At 35.9% G+C, this 19029-nt stretch overlaps 1 protein-coding gene across 1 annotated transcript; it reads right to left on the minus strand.

Moving 5' to 3' along the window:
- Positions 1-3530: 3530 nt before the first annotated feature.
- Positions 3531-9692, minus strand: LOC121410023 (28S ribosomal protein S33, mitochondrial-like). The gene is made up of 3 exons (XM_041601843.1): positions 9614-9692; positions 7506-7740; positions 3531-3906 (listed from the first exon to the last, which is right to left on the minus strand). Exons 1-3 carry the CDS (start codon positions 9675-9677, stop codon positions 3801-3803), a joined length of 405 nt encoding a protein of 134 aa, XP_041457777.1. The 5' UTR covers positions 9678-9692; the 3' UTR covers positions 3531-3800.
- Between the last annotated feature and the right edge of the window lie 9337 nt (positions 9693-19029).

Raw genomic sequence — 19029 nt, forward strand, 5'->3', positions numbered from 1 at the left:
AAGAAAGTTATGGCATTCTAAAGTTTCGCTTATTTTCAACAAAATAGTTATATGAACGAGCCATTTACATCCAAATGAGAGAGTTGATGACATCACTCACTATTTCTTTTGTATTTTATTATATGAAATATTTTTATTTTCTCCTCATTGTCATGTGAAATGAAGTTTCATTCCTCCCTGAACACGTGGAATTCCATTATTTTAACATTTTGTGCTTCAGGCAAGGAGGTCCTAATCATCAAATTCGTAAAAATTGAAATATTGTATAATTCAAACAATAAAAAACAAAAGAAATAGTGAGTGACATCATCGACTCTCTCATTTGGATGTAACTGGCTCGTTCATATAACTATTTTGTTGAAAATAAGCAAAACTTTGAAATGTCATAACTTTCTTATTTTACATCCGATTTTGATGAAATTTTCAGCATTGTGCTTGTCTGATTTTTCTCTATTGATTCAAATCAACATTTTTCTGAGGTGGACTTGACCTTTAAATGACTTCCCTTTGGCTAATCTATCATGACTCAAGGAAATGAAATGTGCATGTTATACAAGGCATGGAGATGATTAAATAGTCAAGTGGTAGAAAGATAAAGTGAAACAAGGGGCTAAGAAGAGATTCAATGAAGATGAAATATAAGAAAGGTTATGAGATATAGAGATGGATGAATAGATTAGTATACAAGAGAGAAATGTACATGTGGACTAGGCAGAGAGAGAGATTGGGGAAGATTCTATGAAGATGAGAAATAGTATACAAATAATGGATGTTAATGAGTGCAATGGACAGAATACTTCATGAGATGAATGATAGCCGAGTTGAATGGATCATCTTTCTCCGAATGAGGTATTCTGCCCATTGCATGATTAATAAAGGAACATTCATTATTTGTTATATATGACACTTGAAACTTTATTATTTTTCAAAGGAAAATTATCAATTTTGATGCAGAACATGATCATGCAGTTGTGTTGCGTACAATACGCACGCGCAATGGAAAAATTGTATGGATCCAAAATTGCACGGTTGATGACATTGTAAAATAGTCCGAATGATCAATATCAAACAACCAATCAAATGCCAAGGATCTATCTAAGTGTCATATAAACAAGAACAAGCAATACTTGTATATGTAGTCCAGGAGAAAAATGTGTATGGGGAGGGTGGCAAAGCATATCATAAATGACAAGAGATAGATGTAATAGTTATCATAGAAAAGGCATGAGAAATTTAGTTCATACATGTATGAAGCTCTATTGCAAGAAAATGCCTTTTTTTTAATTACATATTTTTGTTTTTTTTGGTAATAATTTTTATTAATTTTGAATAGTTTAATTACGTTTGATTTATTTTTGTTTATACTTGGTCTGTGTTGACCCAGTAAAACATAAAAATACACAAAATAAAGATGTATCAAGCTATATTGGAAGAAAGATGATTGGTAGATGAGATTCTATGAAGATTAAATATAAGTTATAAGAGATATAGATACAGAAGAATAAACAGTATACAGAAGAGAAAGGAACAAGATAACAAACAGGTGAGAGGGGAGAGCATAATAAATGACGAGATAAATGTGATAGTTTCCATAGAAAACGCATAAGAAATTGTTTTTATGCATGTATGAAGCTTTATTGCAAGAAAGATATATCATATGATTGGCAGATCACGTGGACAAAGAAGGGGACAGATATTTGGCCAGATAGTATTATTTTCATGAAAACTTAGCCAGGGTTAGAACACACACATCTGTGTTTGCACCAGTACGACTGCTATTATTGAAACCAAAAGTGAATGCTAGCTAGCTTAAAGTAAACAAATATTTCATTTTGAAAAACAAATGTATGCATTTACTTATGCTCCTGTCTTTAACTTGTCTTAACTAGTACTAGCTCTTTGTTTCCACAATAACAGTCACAATGGTGCAAACAAAATCCTTGGCAGGTTTCATTCTTTATAAATGGCAAGCCTCTTTCCATTAGAATCATGAAGCCTTATTGTAGCCATTTACGTTTAGGTATGAAAAAATGTGCTTAACCCTTCCCTGTAAAATATTGGTTCTAGTGAATTTCTAATCTTTACTCATTAAGTTGTCAGTTTTTGTCTTTATGGCGTTAGAATGTAAGACTCGATATGAGGCAAAATATAAATTATGAGCAAAAGCATATCCCATGCACATAATTGCATGCTTGTGTTTTAAGTAATATCTTGTAATTCCTGTTCTCTCTCTTTTGGCCAATGAGATAATGAAAGTAAAAAAAAAAAGGAATCCATCATTCCATGATAAAGAGAGGAGCCAAAAAGGGTAGAAAAAAAGTGGAGAGAGAAGAGAATAAGGCTACAGTGGAAAAGACTAAAAGGACTTGCATAAACCTACATATTCCACTCCACAATCTTACAAATACTTGTAGCCTTCTCTATAACATCTATCTCCCACATTCTTTCTTCTCTCCTCCCTTTCTCTTTCCATCGCTCTCTCTCTTTCAAATCTTTATCTTGGCTCCCTCTTACATCCATGCATATTCATGTATCACACAGACTTCCAACCTCATTATATGACATTTATGCCTATATCAACTCTGCAATATATATGATACTCAACTTTCACTCTTCACATAGTAATAGGAGTGCAGCTCCTGAATCAAAGCATGGAGGTAGAAAGTGATCAAACTGAAAATGATAGATTTCCCTTTCAGGAACTTGTTAAAAATGAGAACTGTAATCTACAAAGATTGGATATCAGACTTAATAAAACAGAAATAAAAATAATTCAGAATCAATTAGCATTCAAGAAAGGTTCACCAGCTTTATGAAACACCACCCAGAGTGGTGTCAGAGTTATATAGCATTATTATCTCTATGTCTGATAAAATTGTTATAAATGAATTCATGTATGACTGGTGATCCTTTCTTTGGTGCCAAATTAGATTGTCAATCATATGGACTCCCCATTCCAACTTTCAAAATTATTAGTATTAACAAGGGTCTAAATGATAATTTAAAACAAATTAAGATTATCAATCGAATCATGCTGAAAAATTGATATATTGGTTTATTTCATGTAGTTATTGGATATCAAACTGAGCAAAGTAGTTGGGGTTGTGAAAAGTCTAAATATAATATAAAATAAAAATAAATCACTTTTAACCATGGGGACTTAAATCACTTTTCATTGTGCTCCAACTGAAAATCACAAAGTGCAAAGTTTTTGTAGTGTAGAATATATGACGTGAAGAATCTTTGAGGGACCATTTTACAAAAGCAGTTTGTAAGTTGTACATGTCTTTACATATGATTAGTGACCTTTTCTTACATGTTTGTGTTGCGCCTTAAATTGTGCATAACTTATTATCAGCCATATCAAACACAACTATACATTCTTTTTTTTACTCAAAATGATTAATTTTTCCCACTTTCTTGAACTCTCCTCTCCATCTATCTCCCCCTCCCTTTTTCTTTCTTTCTTTCTCTCTCTCTATTACACACACACACACACCTCATACACACATAATTTCAAAACCAAAATGTGAATTTATATCATGCTTTATTATTCTTCATAATTACTGTACATGCCATAAACTATCTTTCTTCACTGGTGTCGTATCATGAAGAGCTCCCATCATCCTGACCTGCTCTGACTAACCAACCATACCAATGATGAAGTCTGTTCATCATATTCAATGCACTTCTTAATAGTTCTTAGGTACACTGATTCATAGCTCCCTTCACTCTCGAAGAATCATCCATCCATCTTTGGAGTTTATTCAGTCTTATCATTATAAGAAAAATGAGATTCATCATTTCCTTTTCATAGCCCTCTTTCCTTCTCCTTTCTTTGGTGGAGCTTTTCCCTTCATCGCCTGAACCCGCTTCATTTCATCTCTGAAGTCTGCATGCTCATCTCTGTAAAAAAGGAAAGACATTCAAGGTATGCAATGAAGAGTGGCATTGGCAGAATGTTCTGAATCAAACACACAAACAATTCCATAACTGTATAAACTACAATTTAGCAATTTATACATTAAGCAATAGTTTTAGACTGAATATGTACATCACATGAAATGCAAATATCATTTAATAAAGTCAATTTGTTTTCATTATACCTATATTGGTTTTTAACAGTTTTATGTATTACAAGCATTTTATGTTAAAAAGAATGTTCACTGTTCACTTTTAGACTTTGTACCTTCTTCCTTTTTTTGTCATTCACTATTAATTATAAATAACATTACTTTAATACTAAATAGGTTCATTATTGCGGATTGAAATAATCGCTAGAGGGTATTCATTTGTCTCGCAATCTACTATGGTCAACAAGGAAATTCGTGATCACTCTCGCAAAAAGTGTTCACTGGCTTTCTAGGAAATTTGTGATCACTCTCACAAAAAGTGTTCACTAGCTTACAAGTTCACGAGCTTTCGAGTGCCGCCTTACACAAACAGCTTGTACACCCCAAAGACCCTATCCCTGATCACAGACGTGATGGCGTAGTATACAACATTCCTTGCCAGGGACGTGACGGGTCTTACATCGGAGAGACAGCCCGACCGATAGTTGAACGCATTTCTGAACACAAGCGCGATGTTCGGTTACAGCGAACCGACACATCCGCGGTGGCAGAACATGCTTGGGAGAAGCAACACCACCCAGATTGGGAGGGTGTACATTGCATTGCCAAAGAAAGACATTGGTATACACGCAGGATTAAGGAGGCTATTAGTATACGTCTTTGTCCCAACAACTTCAACAGAGACAGCGGGATCGACATCCCCGATTTCTGGATGCGAACCATCCGACAGCACAATACCCCCTTACCTGGCAGTGCACGCCGACCCGATCGTTCCCGGCCCCGATCGAGGGACCGCTCAGCTAGTCAACCCCCGCCCACGGGAAACTAGCGAGCCCGCCAATTTTTTTGGTCTCATTTGCATATTGCCGACCCACGGCTTATTTGCATAACTCCTGACCAATCGCACAACGGATCAGTGCCCACCTATCGTTCTCGCGTTCGTGCGTACGGTCTTGGAGGGAGGTTAGTATAAATAGAGTACGATATCAGATAATTTTCTTCACTTGATAAAGAGTTGCAGCGGCACTCGAAAGCTCGTGAACTTGTAAGCTAGTGAACACTTTTTGCGAGAGTGATCACAAATTTCCTAGAAAGCCAGTGAACACTTTTTGCGAGAGTGATCACAAATTTCCTTGTTGATCATAGTAGATTGCGAGACAAATGAATACCCTCTAGCGATTAACATTACTTTATATTTGTGTGAATGCACTAAAATATTCGCGGAAGTGGTTTAAGGTACACCATGTGTAAAGTTCTGGAATGATGACTGATGTAAAAGTAGATAGAAATAGAAGTGAAATGGAAAGGCGAGAAAGTGGCGGTTGGGAAGTAGAGTATTCTTTTCGGAATAAGTGATTATCTGTCTTTCGACTCCTGAAGACGGGACAGTCAACATTGAGTCTTCTCTCCTGCTCCATTTGCAGACTCAAGCTAGCCTTCTCTCATCTTCTCAAGCCTGCCTACTACTCGGCTTTCCACTACTTCTGGTTTACAGTCCTTTTAAGGACTACACTCATTCCAAAAAGAATAATCTACTTCCAGACCTCCACTTCCTCGCCCTTATATTTCACTTCAATTTTTATCCACTTTATCTCAGTCCTTCCAGGACTGTACAGGGGGTACCGCAATCCACTTCTGCCATTGTTCATACCACCATGATGCAAACCTTCAAACAGCACTTAAATATGTCAGATTAAATTGAAGTGATAATAGCAATCTTTATAGTGGGCCCTGTTATTCATGAAATCTGTATTCTGATTGGTCAATCTGTCTTGAGATAATCTGGTATTTACCTATTTTTTTCTTGGTAAAAAGATTGAACAGGTAATATCAGCCTGCATGACATGTTTGGCTGTTGGTGTTTTAATGTTGTTTTTATTGTTGTGCACATGTCCAGTGCTGATTTCAACCATGGCCATGCGTCTTGAACTCGACCCACAAAAAGGTGGTTTTGTTACGCTTCTTCAATTTTCTTGCAGTTTAACATACCATATTACGGTTGAATGGAGAGATCTTATCATGAAATCAGGATCATTTTAACACTAAATATATATTATTTTTATGTCTGAAAAATCAGCGCAATAGAAAATAAATTAATGACACCGCGATTGATGGCAAGGGTGGTTAAGGGGGGGGGGGGGAGAGGTACACACTAAGTCTATGAGAAATTCATGTTTCATATTTCAACTCTAGCCCCCTGTACATGTATACCAAACACTGTTTACAATTTATTTCAGTTAATCAATTTTAATTATCAATAATTGATTAAAAAAAGAACTAAATTTCTACATAACACCCTAAAATCTTGCATAAGAACAATTTATGACGTGATTTTTCAGCTGAATTGAGACATATTATTAGGAAATTTGTTTCATTTGAAAGCTGAGTATAAGCTGTATTAGGGGTGATAGTATACCTAAGCCTTTATGAACTTGAGTCATTTTGCTTGATAAAATAGATAAAACAAGGGTTGTTGAGGGGTGATGGAAGCAGTACACATTACATGCAACTCCATGGGATTGCATAACTTTATTTTCCAAGGGGCTGGAACTTTGATTTTGGGCTCATTTTACAGCTAAATATAACAGGTATAATAATACATCCCTATACATACAATTATTAATTAATTATGATTTATTAGAAAGCTGTATAAAAATGTTGATTTTAGATATTTGAAATTTACATATATTTGCATCAAAATTCCCTTGATGAAATCATTGAACCCCCTTAAAGTTATATCACTTGAAAGAGAATTTCTTGAGCAATACAAATCTGATAACTAATTAATGGTATGGGCAAAGAGAAAACAAATATGGAGGTCTGAAATGAAGTATATCGGGGACCCTTAAAAAATCAATATTTTCATTCATAAAATGTGAACAGTTCACCCTACCTCATTCTTAATGCTATTTTTAAGATCCTAATTAAATTTCCTTTCAGAAAAAGTATGCTTCTGAATGGATAGGATGAATATTTTCAAGTTATGACGACTTTTACACCAGTAGGTGTGCTATCATTAGATTTGACGCAACACAAATGGGGCGAGTTCAAGACACATGGCCCCATGTTACATGAGGCCCTTTTATAAGCATATTCAAGCATCGCGCTGCACACTACTGTTTGCACAACAATTTCATTGGTAAAATGCACACTCTTTTTTACCTTCTGATAGATTTACTAACAAAATGCAGGGTTTTACAGTTTTAATTCATTGTCTTGATTTCCTCATATTCTACAATAACGATCCACTAATACGCAGATGAAACTGTAACATTCTGCTTGGTCTCATGTAAAACAAGAAATATCTATGCTTTGGTTCCATATTCCATTTGGCCTCCTGCCTCATTATATATAGAACCAGAACATAGATATTTCCTGTATCACATGAACAAGCAGGGCGTACACTATAACTAATGTGTTATGGCATATTACCTGTATAGTCCAATATATCTGAGGTAGTTCATCAACTTAAATGCCTCCATATGTGGTGGGTAGTAATCTACAATATTTTTCCTCATTTCTCTTGGTTGTTCTCTCATCATTTGTACTACCTTCATTGACTGAGAAGATGTTGGCTTGTAGACATCACCAAAGATACGTGCACTCAGGCGTGCCATACGCCTGGCATAATTTGAAGACATCTTTGCCTTTAGCAGTTCCCACAATACTGAAAAAAATCAGAAAAGTGAATATTTGAAAAGTCAGCATAGACATCATACATGCATGGTGTTTTATCATACTGTCTCTTTATTTTGGGGGCAGCTTCCATGACAAGCATGGTCATAAAAAAATAATGAAGAAATTTTAAAATTAAAAATTTTAAGTTCAAGAGCCAGTCAATATTATTATCATTACAATTTTCATGAATTCAATCATATAAAAAACATTCTCATAAAATTCACCTAACTTTCACAATTACCTACAAAATATAAATATGTAAATATTTTGCCGAAATTGTTTTTCTTTTTGACGGTATTAGCTTCCAATCAGACCCCTCTTTGCATGTAAAATATTTTGGTCACTTGAAAAAGGTATCGTATAACTGAACAAGTGTTTTCTATGGGAAAAGTTGAGAAAACAACAAAATCACTGATGAGGTATTTTGACCATATTTCATTTTTAGAATACCGGTATTAAGACTTTGAAAATGTGTTTTTGACCATTTTTCATCATCTTTTTATTCAAGTTCCCTTTGGAAAGATGTTGCAAAGAATTGAGTGTATGAAATTATTTTCTGACACGTACGATGCACGCGTTCGGTAATACAACTTACAAGGCTGGTCGGTAATCACTCACTATATACCTATGCATGCACGCCCGGCTTGTACGGCAGTCTTCCGGCTTTGTTTGCACCTTTGTGATCGGCTGCTATGCGGAAGTTACTTCCGCGAGTGAAAATCCCCGGATGTCCAACCTCGAGAATATGTGTGAAGGACTCCATGTTCAATGTTGGCTCCAGGGTGACCAGATTTCACAAAATGAAATACGGGACAATCGACAAATTACGCCGCATGAGCGGATCGATCAAGCCAGGTCTTAATAAATGATCAACAAAGGCTATACAAACTATTAGACTTGTGAAAAAATCATAAAGAATTAGGAGGGAGAACTAAAGAATGAAGGAGAAAATGAAAAGACGAAAGAAAAGAGATGAAATGAGAAGAAAGAAAGATAAAAATGAAGGGGAAAAAATAAAAGAATATTAGAGAATAAAAGAGAGAAAAAAGGTTTCCTTCATTCGTTGAAATGTATAAGGAAAGAAAAAAGAAAGGGAAGATGAATAAATGTGTGAAAGAAAAAAGGTAGAGAAGAGAAAAAGAAAGTAGACAGAAATGTTTCCTTCAAAGAAACAAAGAAAGAAGAAAAACAGAAAGGAAAGAAGGGAGGGAGGGAATGAAAGAATAAGGGAAAAGAATTAAGGAAAAATGAAATGAAAGAAAGAATAAAAGAAAAGATGAAAGAGAGGGAGGAAAGAATGAAGGGAGAATGGAAAAAAGAAAATAATAGATGGAGAGAAAGAACGAAAAGAAAAAGGAGAGGAAGGGAGAAGCAAGCAAAGAAAAGTTTAAGGAAAGAAAAATGAAGGAAATAAAAAGGGAAATTAAAAAAAAAGTAGGAAAGAAAACATTTTTTTTGGGTGCTTCGTCATCTGTTGGTTCCTTGATGAAAATTCGTCACTTTCGAATGTTTTAATGATATTTTGTTCAAAATTTAGAAATACGGGACAAATAGGCGTCCCGGGAAGGGTTTGTTGGGACGCCGGGACAAAGGAGCAAAATACGGGACAATCCCGGGAAATACAGGACGTCTGGTCACCCTGGTGGTTGGCTCTATCTATCACGTGCAAACTACAATTTTGTCTATTTCAGTTTTTGATTGATGCTAACCTGAGGATGGCGATGGGTATGGAGCGAAATCAGGGTGTAAAGTAAGAAATTTAGCTTTCATTCTTTTTTGATGCCATTTCAACGTATATTTTTTACAATAAATATGCATTTTCCCCACATTTGCCACCCGGAGTATCCAAGCGAGTTTTGTACCTTGAGCCAGGTTCGGCCTTCGGGTACGGCGTAGGTGAAGTGTATGGTTGGAACTACCCCTCATCGACCACCTAATCTTCTTAGCATCGTATCTGCGAAAATATTCATCAATTTTAGTCTCATTTGTGCAGAAAATTGAGCAGATCAGAATCTCATGTTTCGCTCGGTGACTCTGATTCAATCCGCGTATATATATACGCGAACAACGAATGGGACGATTTTCCATTTGCTCCCGTCTTTTGAAACCGACCACCCGCGGTACACTAAGACTAAGTTTACGTCGCGGTGGCGAAATATTTTTCAAATCAGTTCTATGACGTCAACATGCTAAATGATCGCCTCACTACTTCCACTGCGAGCTCCGGCGCATGATTTGACGATGGATATTTGTTCTAAAGCCGTTTCCTATCGGATTTCATGGTTTTTCAGCGGGGTTTGGTCAATACAATTTTGATTAATTATACTAAATTTTTACTTTTTGTTGCTTCATTTTTTCTCATAAAATCGATACTTGCCGTTTCTATGGACACTGCGCCTACTCTCACTTGCGTATCGTTTGTAATACGCAATAATTTTAACGCGCGATCGAGACGGGGGTAGGAGAGAACTTTTCGTTTTTTTGAGGTTCCAGTTTGTGCCCAGATGTCAGGAAACTGCCACTCGTTAGACCTTCATCCATATAATCGTGGTAAGTGCTTGATTTCTGTTTCAACTATTTATTCGGAGAATTATTTTGACCATACTTCACGCTAGTCAGGTGAGTATGAAATTACACGTAAGGTCCTGGGGCCGATTGCACGAAAGGGTCTTTGCAAGGACCGTCTTTAGTGTCGCCCATCTTTTATGATGCGCCATGTGAAACGCATTTTAAATAAATCATCTGCAAACATGTTTCATTCATCCGTTAAATTAAACAAAAATGATGTGATTTATCATGAAATTGTATAAAATTTGTTTTAAAAGCAAACTAACGAATCTTATTCTTCATCATGAATTTCAGAAACACCCCGCCTATAGCGTATCATAATGGGCGACACGAAAGACGGTCCTTGGAAAGACCATTTCGTGCAATAATCGGCCCCTGGGCTCGGGGAGTTCCCTGGGTAAGTGGGTTACATATAATGTAGCAGTGCCAGTAGTGAAGTGGCGCCTGCGCCTGCACGAACATCACATGAGGTACGGTATGTAGGACCGAGCTCAACACATAAACTTCCGATTTCGGAAGATATATTATAGATTTTTTTGCCCAGTCTCCTTCAATTTAAATAATCGACACGACTTACTAAACATTCAAAAAAACGATCTAAATTACTGATATCAAATAGAAAGAGAGGGCTTTTTCTATTTCGGCCAAACAAAAATTGCTTACCAATTAAAATCGGAGAGTATACCGACCATTACATCTTTACGTATGATCGCTTGTTCACTGCTACCACCCTCACGTATGTTCATCACCCATAGGTTATGTATCAACCCAGTGGAGTTCGCCATTAAAGGCCTTTGCAGTTTCAACGTTGGTGTCGTGATACTTTTTAATAAAGAAAATGTGTGTCGTACCCATGACAACATGTATTGTTGCTGGAATTTCCAGGAATTTAAAATGGATATGGTGTGATCAAACTATGAAAATTTATAACCCATATGTCAATGGTCATATCAAGACTTTAGTTCAGAATATCGTGCACAAATAAAGGCAGATCAGCCTAATTTCATATCATTGTCTAATACGTAATAGATCGGGTGTGGGGGTGGGGGTAAAAAATTTCAACATTCTATTCTACCAAGTTCTCAATTTTTTTTATTCTTTCTTTCTATAGTATGTCATTTTGTTGTTATTTCTTTGTATATTTCTGTTGAGTTTGACAACTCTCCGGTTTTTTTTAATGTGTAAGCTAGATGAATAGTCAGTGGATCTTGGGGCATATGGCAATTGAAATCACGTATGTCAAGTGGCGTTATCATCTGATCGGGGGGGGGGGGGGGAGGGGGGGGGGTGAGAGCAATATAAAAGTATCGAGCTGCAATAAAAAAAAAATGTCCCCCCCCCCTCCATAAAGAGCTGTTAGTAGACGGGGATATATAAATCGTGTGTGAAGGGGGTGGCGGTCAAAGCAATATATTGAGTTAAAAATTCAACAAAAATATTTAAGGGTACCACCAAAGAGCGAGCTTTTTTTTCCAAGTATTTGTCCTAAAATTTAAATATTCTGGGCAATGTTTGTGATCCTCAATGTGTATCCACCAACTAAATAATTACCGCCAGCGCGAAGCGCGAACAGACAATTTATCTTATTAAAAAGGGATTAAAATATTTGATATTCCGATCTGTAAAAGGGACAATTTAGGCTCTGTATTTCAAGCACTTTGTGGGAAAATTGTTATAGGTGGATATGGATCACAGTTTGAAATAAGCTGATATGTTTCAATATATTCCTTTGAGCTTTGACATATAGCACCCGGACATCCTTAGAACATTATGTCATCAAATGAAAATGATGACTATGTTCATATTTCTCTTCCAAAGCGCGAAATAGAACTTGTCAATATTCCATTTTTAAAAATGACATAGTAATTATTAAATTGACATCTTATCTATTAATGTAATAAGCCTAATGAGCCCGTGAAAATCTTTTAGTATTATGGCTTGAAAACTGGACATTAAAAACACTTTTGCAATTATGATGCGCGACTTAATATATAAGAGGAAAGGATTACGACAAAGTAATTTTACAGCTACAACTGTAGTAAAGTATATTCATTTGCGAAAAAAAGGTAATTCTTTTTTTATCTTAAAACCGTTCCGGTGATATTCATAATGTAGTTTATATTCAAAGAAGTAAATTGTGTCAGGAACTCGTTGGCTGCAGTAAATAAATAGTTTGTATCATATCCAATTTTAGTCGAAGTGCCGGAATCGAGCTCTTTGGTATTAACATCGCTTGAAAAAACCAATTATGTACATTGAAGACTAAACGCTGACTAAACAAAAGAAAAATATAAACTGATTGAAATTGCCATGCATTGCATACAATGACATACATGCAGTATTTTGTTTCTTTTACACAAAGAAAACTCAGACTATGCAGAAGCGGATCTAGAGGGGGGGGGGTTGCAACCCCCCCCCCCCAAAAAAAAAAAAATCCGCGGACCATTTTTTAATTTAATTTTATTCTATTTCTATGTATTCATTTAACCTCTATACCAAAATAGTGGAGTTTTAGATGCAAGAAAACGCCATTTTCACACACAGATTTTCAAAAAATTTCTCTCCTGTGGGAGGGGGGGGGGACACCCCCCTCCCACACCCTCTCCCCTCGCTCGGTCCGCTCGCTTGGACTCGGTCGCTTCGCTCCCTCGCATACCACCCCAACCCCCCTTTATAAAAAGCTGGATCCGCCCCTGCTATGACACCCATCATGATTTTTGCTTACAATATGATTATATTTACATCACAATTTAGATGATTATAGACACCCCACGCACACATATGCGCTATGTATACAGTCCAATGTGAGTATGTTACATAATGCAATCTTGACTTAAATTTGCCTTTTAGTAATTCAGGAAAGAAATAATAATTCTCGAAAATGAAATCATTCATGTGTCAGGTTTATTCCGAGCATTTTCGAAAATCGTTTAGCCATCAATTTTCACAGATTAAGTGACAAAATTAAGCATTAAAGTGCAAAGTGATCATTACAAGGGAAAAGGTACGTAGAAAATATGACCTTACACCAGTATGGGACTAGATATCCGTCCCCGCAGACACGGCGATCAGCCAGTGTGCGCACGCTAAAATTTATCATTCTGCGGCTCGCGTGCTAGGAAATAACTGGATTTTTCTCTCAATTACGAAACTCATTGTGGAAAAGGTTATCCCCCATGCATTGATATACTCGTAAAATTTAGCGTCATGTATCATTTACACACAAAAAATAGAATATAACCCTTCTTTTGGAGAACTATTAGTAAGTTGTTCGAATCTAACTATTTTCTTTTGAAAATATAAAAAAAAATTACCTGATTTCAAATGCCTGTCTTTTCCTTAAAAAAACTGGAGCACAAAATCCACTGCCGTTATCATTTATGAAAAATTCTAAAAAATGTACTAAGATGCTTTTAAAGAAAATGAAAATTTAAGGGGATTCGAAAATAAGGATTTTTCAATGTTATATCAAATTTCTGTTATATTTTCATCAATTTTGGGATTGCATCGAAATGACTGATAATTCGAAGTCTACCCACACAGTGCTTGTAAATTTGGTATATGTTGGTAAACTGATAGTTAACGTAAATGATAAACATTCATAGCCTCACTAAAATTTAACGATTCCACTGTTTTTATGATTTTAATGTCGCAGACATTTTAGAGAGTGAAAAAAAGGATGCTCACGAACGTCTCTAACAATACGGCTAAGCGAGAAGACCTTTCAATGGCGCGCTCCACTGATTTGAGGCCGTGAACATACGTGCGCTGCCTGTAGCTAGCACTGATCAGTGGTAGCTAGCTGTGGCCGTGGGTAATCTACAGGTAGGACTATGGTATGCCAATGTTGTACAGAGCACACACTTTAAAAAATCATTAAAATATCACTTTTGTGACCAAAATTACTAATTTCCATAAAGTTGCAATTTATTTTTCATAAGTCACTTGGGAATAATTTTTGTATTCACCAGAGCGCTCAAAAACTTGATTTTTTATAATATTTTTTGGTACGCCCTCTATTGGTGAAAAGTAATATGGCAAGAAAATTTTCATTTTTTGATCTCTATTTTTAATTAAGAAAAAAATAATTTAAAAAATCAAATTTAAATAAGAGTCAAGTTATATGAATAATAGGTGTAATGGAAACTGTCAGTGTAAAAAAATCAAGCATTTGCCCCAAAGAAAAAGAGAAAATAAGCCAAACATTGCCACCCTTATTTTGCCACACATGGAGATATAAGTGAGAACAAGGTTATATCATAACCTTGTTCATTGAATGAGTGCATATGATACACTATTTTTACACTGAAAGTTTCCATTACACCTATCATACAACTTGACTCTTATTTAAATTTGATTCTTTTAATTATTTTTTTCTTAATTAAAAATAGAGATCAAAAAATGAAAATTTTCTTGCCATATTACTTTCCACCAATAGAGGGCGTACAAAAAAATATGCCAAAAATTCAAGTTTTTGAGCGATCTGGTGAATACAAAAATTATTCCCAAGTTACTAATGAAAAATAAATTGCAACTGTATGGAAATTAGTAATTTTGGTCACAAAAGTGATATTTTAATGATTTTTTAAAGTGTGTGCTCTGTACCACATTGGCATACCATAGTCCTACCTGTAGATTCCCCACGGTCTCACAGGCCTAATTCATTCCCCATAGACTCATGTGTTAAATTGGCACTTTAAAAAAATCATAAAAAATAAGGATGAAATTCGGGGGTCGAATGTTTACTACCAGTGGATAGGATTTATATCTGGCAATCCATATCTGACCAGAAAAGGGTCCCTCGACCGGCTCATTTTAAAAATAAATTGGCGTGTTTGAAGACACCGTCGGGGGGAGCAGATTCATCAACTCAAACAGCAAAATAGCCGTAATCCTTCCGCCAGTCAAAATATAGTCCAAAATTGGTGATATTTCTTCCCAATTAGAGAAAAGGAAGTTCAGTAATTACCAAATATAGAATCAGTGTTAGATGGACAATCATATGCATACACTTTGTCAATCGGCCATATCAAAATAAAAAAAATAGCAATGGGTTGGCTCGAATGAATATCTAGGGCCTGCCACTAGTGATTAGGCCCGTGAGACCTGTAATGTATGGCACATGAAGGTTTATTTTTAATTTACCTTCCTGGCTTTTCTTTAACATCTGTACACTCACTTTATCACAAAGAAATGCATGAAATATACAGATGTGTTATGTAATGACCATTTCTAATGTTACTTCTAATGTCTAGTGCCCTATGGATTTACACACATCCTACATGCCTATATGTAGCTCAACAATGGATGCAATGTTAGGGCCCAAATCCTATAATGCAAATTGTAGATATGAATAGTGTGCATATCTGGATTCAAGATCTGCCCACAATATAAATACCAGATTCACATGAGTTTAATTAGATAACAATAAAAAGAAATGAGAATCAACATACAAGCATACTATACATTCACATCTTCCTATGACAAGGGCCCAAGCCAGGGTGTAAGAGAAAGAGGCAGGGGGTTAGATGGCTTGTATTCTAAATGGATGGGGGCTAGTCTGGCTAGAAGTCAGTAAAATTTGAACAAGATAGCAGTAGAACTCATTCTCAGCCCCCCCCCCCCACATAGGCCTACTAACTATGCTTCCCCCCCCCTCCCTCTTGAATCCATCACTCTTCAGCCAAATTCTAAAGTTTTCTCTTCTCATTCCCTTCCCCATGAACCAATTTCACAAGCGCAATTGATGCAAGGCCTATCTAATGTGTACTTTATCTCGTGATGGGTGCAATACACGATTTACAGCAGCGCTCGTCGGTATACGAAAACACACGACAACATGCAAGCAACCCAGTGCACAACACACGCACAGCCTACACAGCCTAGCCTAGGTACACAAACACAGAGTTAGTTACTAATAACAACTTGTTACATTGTACCTGTAGATCCCCTATGTAGCCTTGTATAGCCATGAAGTTCAGTTTTTGGACCTCTTGATGATTGAAACATGTCTACTAGAAAAACAATCTGCTACTGAGTTGGGCAGGTATTTCATCCACTAAGGAATCCCCATGTAATAGGCTATGGTCAAGGTTACCTATAGGTCTCACAGGCCTAATTCATTCCCCATAGACTCATGTGTTAAATTGGCACTTTAAAAAATTCATAAAAAATAAGGATGAAATTCGGGGGTCGAATGTTTACTACCAGTGGATAGGATTTATATCTGGCAATCCATATCTGACCAGAAAAGGGTCCCTCGACCGGCTCATTTTAAAAATAAATTGGCGTGTTTGAAGACACCGTCGGGGGGAGCAGATTCATCAACTCAAACAGCAAAATAGCCGTAATCCTTCCGCCAGTCAAAATATAGTCCAAAATTGGTGATATTTCTTCCCAATTAGAGAAAAGGAAGTTCAGTAATTACCAAATATAGAATCAGTGTTAGATGGACAATCATATGCATACACTTTGTCAATCGGCCATATCAAAATAAAAAAAATAGCAATGGGTTGGCTCGAATGAATATCTAGGGCCTGCCACTAGTGATTAGGCCCGTGAGACCCCACATGCAGGGTGGTAGCAGTGAACAAGTGGTATGATACCGACACACTCACTTTAACGTTAGGCGCTGCGCGGAAAAGAACACTTAGCGAGATCAATGCATTATATAGCAGGCCTAATTCATATCCCACAGCCTCGATCGTGTGGCACTTAAAAATAATTCATAAAAAACAGGGGCCGCGGAACAGTTCTCAAAGTGGGGGGGGGGGCTAACCATGCAAAAAATCACAATCCTATGGTCATTTTTACATTTTTAACACGGTTTTGGAAAAAAGTGGGGGGGGGGCTTCAGCCCCCCCCAGCCCCCCGCTTCCACGGCCCCTGAAAAATAAGGAGAAAATTGGGGGGTTGGATGTTCACTTCCAGTGGATAGGATAAATGTCGGACATTCCATATCTGACCAGAAAAGCGTACCTCGACCAGCTCATGTTAGAAATAAATCAGCATTTATGAAGACTACACATGACAGGATCAAACTAGCCGTTGTGGCGCCATGTGGCCGGGAAGTTACAAATTGAGGTTCGAGCCCTGGTCACGTCTTTCGGATGATAATGTTAAAGGTCTGTCCCAGACGTAAATAATCATATCTGATTGAAATATGTCTGACAAAACTCAAATTCACACAAACACACACAAATTCATCACTTGACACTGTAAAATGGCCCTAATTCTTCCGCCAGTAAAAAAAAATTGTTCCAAAGTAGTGATATATCTTTCCAATTTAGAAAAAGGAAGTTCAGTAAGTACCCTCCCTAGAATCATTGTTAGATTGTAAATCATACTCAGTCATTTTTGTCAATCAGCAATAACAAATTTAAAAATTGAGCTAAGGGTTGGCTCAAATGAATATCTTTTGCCTGCCAGTTGTAGTTAGGCCCATGTGACATGATTAGCAAGCAGATTGATGGATAGATGGCTATTAGATGGCATGTATGAAATTATCACGTATACCTAAAAAAAATGCAATGAATCGCTACATTAAAAAAAAATAATCAAACTAAGATTATAAGACAAAAGACTATCATACATATTAAATTGAAATAATAGTGGATTGGGGAAAGAAGTGTTAAATAGAAACCATAATTTACTATGTATAAGAAATAATTACAATAACACACATATAACACACACAAACAATAAACCATCTTCCTTCTCTGAAACCAACAATGCATATTCATTAGCATGAGACTAACAATGCATATTCATGAGCATGAGATATGAAAATAAAGAAAATTAATGGACATGAAGACAAAATGAACTTGACAATCCCATATTTCAAAGTAATGGTGTATATCCAGTATTTATTACACAGAAAATATATCAGCATCTAAAGAAGGTTTTCTTTATACAAAAGACATACTACCCAAGTAAATAATCCATTTCCTACAATTACAAAATGAATGTCTTATTCTACTATAGAGTAGCCAAACAAGGCAAGTAGAAAAAATAACACTTTCCTCTACAATATCAGTAAATACTGTATAGAATCAATAAATGTATCAATTATTTCTTGGATAAAAATATATATACCAGTATATAAATCAAATAAGACATAGTTCATACTAAAATTTATTTACAACCATTTACCAATATACATACTAAGTAGTCTAAAACTAAATCCTCTCGACAGCAGATATCAATATTATGACTTCTTCGCATATTCATGCAGTATGCACAAGATGAAGCTATTATAATCCGTAAGTAGCAAGAACATATTGTATTACTTCCTATAATAAATTGTTAAGATATGTCCGCAATTAGGTTTTTTTCAATCAGATTTCATTTTATTCTATTTCCTTCTTATAAAACCCTCCGTTTTGGGGATTAAAAAAAGGTATATAATCTTAATGAAATTGTAAGATGAGACACTACACCAATATCAAGAAATCAAATTATATGTCTTCTTATTTCATTATCAACAAAAGAAATCTGAAGTCAACAAAAGCAAACACATCCAAACGATAAACTTAAAGTAAGATGAGATGGAAACATAATCAAGATATTAATTTAATATATATTCAGTGGTTGATAAATCCATGTTGGAGAAGCCAATACATTTATTCAGAGGCAAAATCAATAAATCCAAATGACTTGTCTGATCTATGAAATTATTTGAGCAAATATATTTAATGTCATTTCATACAAT

Source organism: Lytechinus variegatus, chromosome 3 (genome assembly GCF_018143015.1).
Source record: "Lytechinus variegatus isolate NC3 chromosome 3, Lvar_3.0, whole genome shotgun sequence".
NCBI classification, from domain to species: Eukaryota; Metazoa; Echinodermata; class Echinoidea; order Temnopleuroida; family Toxopneustidae; genus Lytechinus; species Lytechinus variegatus.